The sequence below is a fragment of the Psammomys obesus genome, unplaced genomic scaffold (genome assembly GCF_907164565.1).
Source record: "Psammomys obesus unplaced genomic scaffold, mPsaObe1.curated_primary_1811, whole genome shotgun sequence".
In the NCBI taxonomy this organism is placed as follows: Eukaryota; Metazoa; Chordata; class Mammalia; order Rodentia; family Muridae; genus Psammomys; species Psammomys obesus.
Genome location: NW_026586392.1, coordinates 1 through 1,130, shown reverse-complemented (window position 1 = coordinate 1,130; position 1,130 = coordinate 1). Strand labels below are relative to the sequence as shown.

At 53.2% G+C, this 1,130-nt stretch overlaps 1 protein-coding gene across 1 annotated transcript; it reads right to left on the bottom strand.

Annotated features, from left to right (window-relative positions):
• Positions 1-4: 4 nt before the first annotated feature.
• Positions 5-865, bottom strand: LOC129672414 (olfactory receptor 1P1-like; the record flags this gene model as incomplete). The annotated part of the gene is made up of 1 exon (XM_055601867.1): positions 5-865. A coding segment is annotated over exon 1 (861 nt), but the record flags the coding sequence as incomplete, so codon positions are not given.
• Between the last annotated feature and the right edge of the window lie 265 nt (positions 866-1,130).

Genomic DNA, 1,130 nt, shown 5'->3' with positions numbered 1-1,130 from the left:
GGTTCAGCAGGGGGGTCACCACTGTGTACATGACAGCAGCTGCTGTGTCCTCTACCACTGAGTTAGAGGAGGATGAGGAGGGACACAGATAAGCCCTTATCACTGTCCCAAAGAACAGAGTCACCACAGCAAGGTGGGACCCACAGGTAGAGAAGGCCTTGCGCCTCCCTTGGGCAGAAGGGACCCTGAGGATAGCCGACACAATGCGGATATAAGACACAAGGATGAGCAAAAAGGGGATTAAGATGACTGCACCCCCCAGGAAGAGAAGCACGAGCTCATTGATACGGGTTTCAGAGCAAGCGATCTTCATCAGGGGTCCCAGGTCGCAGAAGAAGTCTGGAATGACCTTCTTAGAGCAGAAGGAGAGCCGGAATATGAGGAAGGTGTGTGTCATGGCCACAAGATTTGTCAGGGTCCAGCAGGCTGCCACCAAGCGTGAGCAGCGCTGGAAGCTCATGATCATTGTGTAGTGGAGAGGGTGGCAAATGGCTACAAAGCGGTCATAGGCCATTGTGGCCAGGAGGAAGATGTCCATGTCTCCAAAGGTCAAGAAGAAATAGAGCTGCACCAGGCATCCTGCATAGGAGATGGTCCTGCTCTGGGTGTGGATGTTCACCAGGGCCTTGGGTACCGTGGTGGAGGTGAAGAGGATGTCGGCACAGGACAGGCTGGCGAGGAAGAAGTACGTGGGGGTGTGGAGTCGCACATCAGTACCGATGGCCAGGACAATGAGCAGATTCCCAGCCACCGTGACCAGGTACATCCACAGGAAGAGCAGGAAGAGGATGTGCTGCTGCTGTGGCTGCTCCGACAGTCCCCAGAGGAGGGACTCAAAGGTGCCGGTCTCCTTCCCTCTTGCCATGGGCGCAGCAGTCAATGAGGGCAGGCTTGAGTTTGCTTTCTGAGACGTGTCACTCTAGATGGTCGCTCAGCCCACCTTTCTCTCAGCTCTAGAGAAGAATGACAGTGTTTGTACAGTAACCATGTGGTTTATGCAGAGGACAATCGAGCCTTGTCCAGAAAGTTGTCCAGATACTTGTCCAGAAAGTTCTGCAAGGTGCAAATGATGACCATCGAAATAGTCTCCTTGCATACTTCTCTACATTTTATCTGGCCAAGGTATCTTT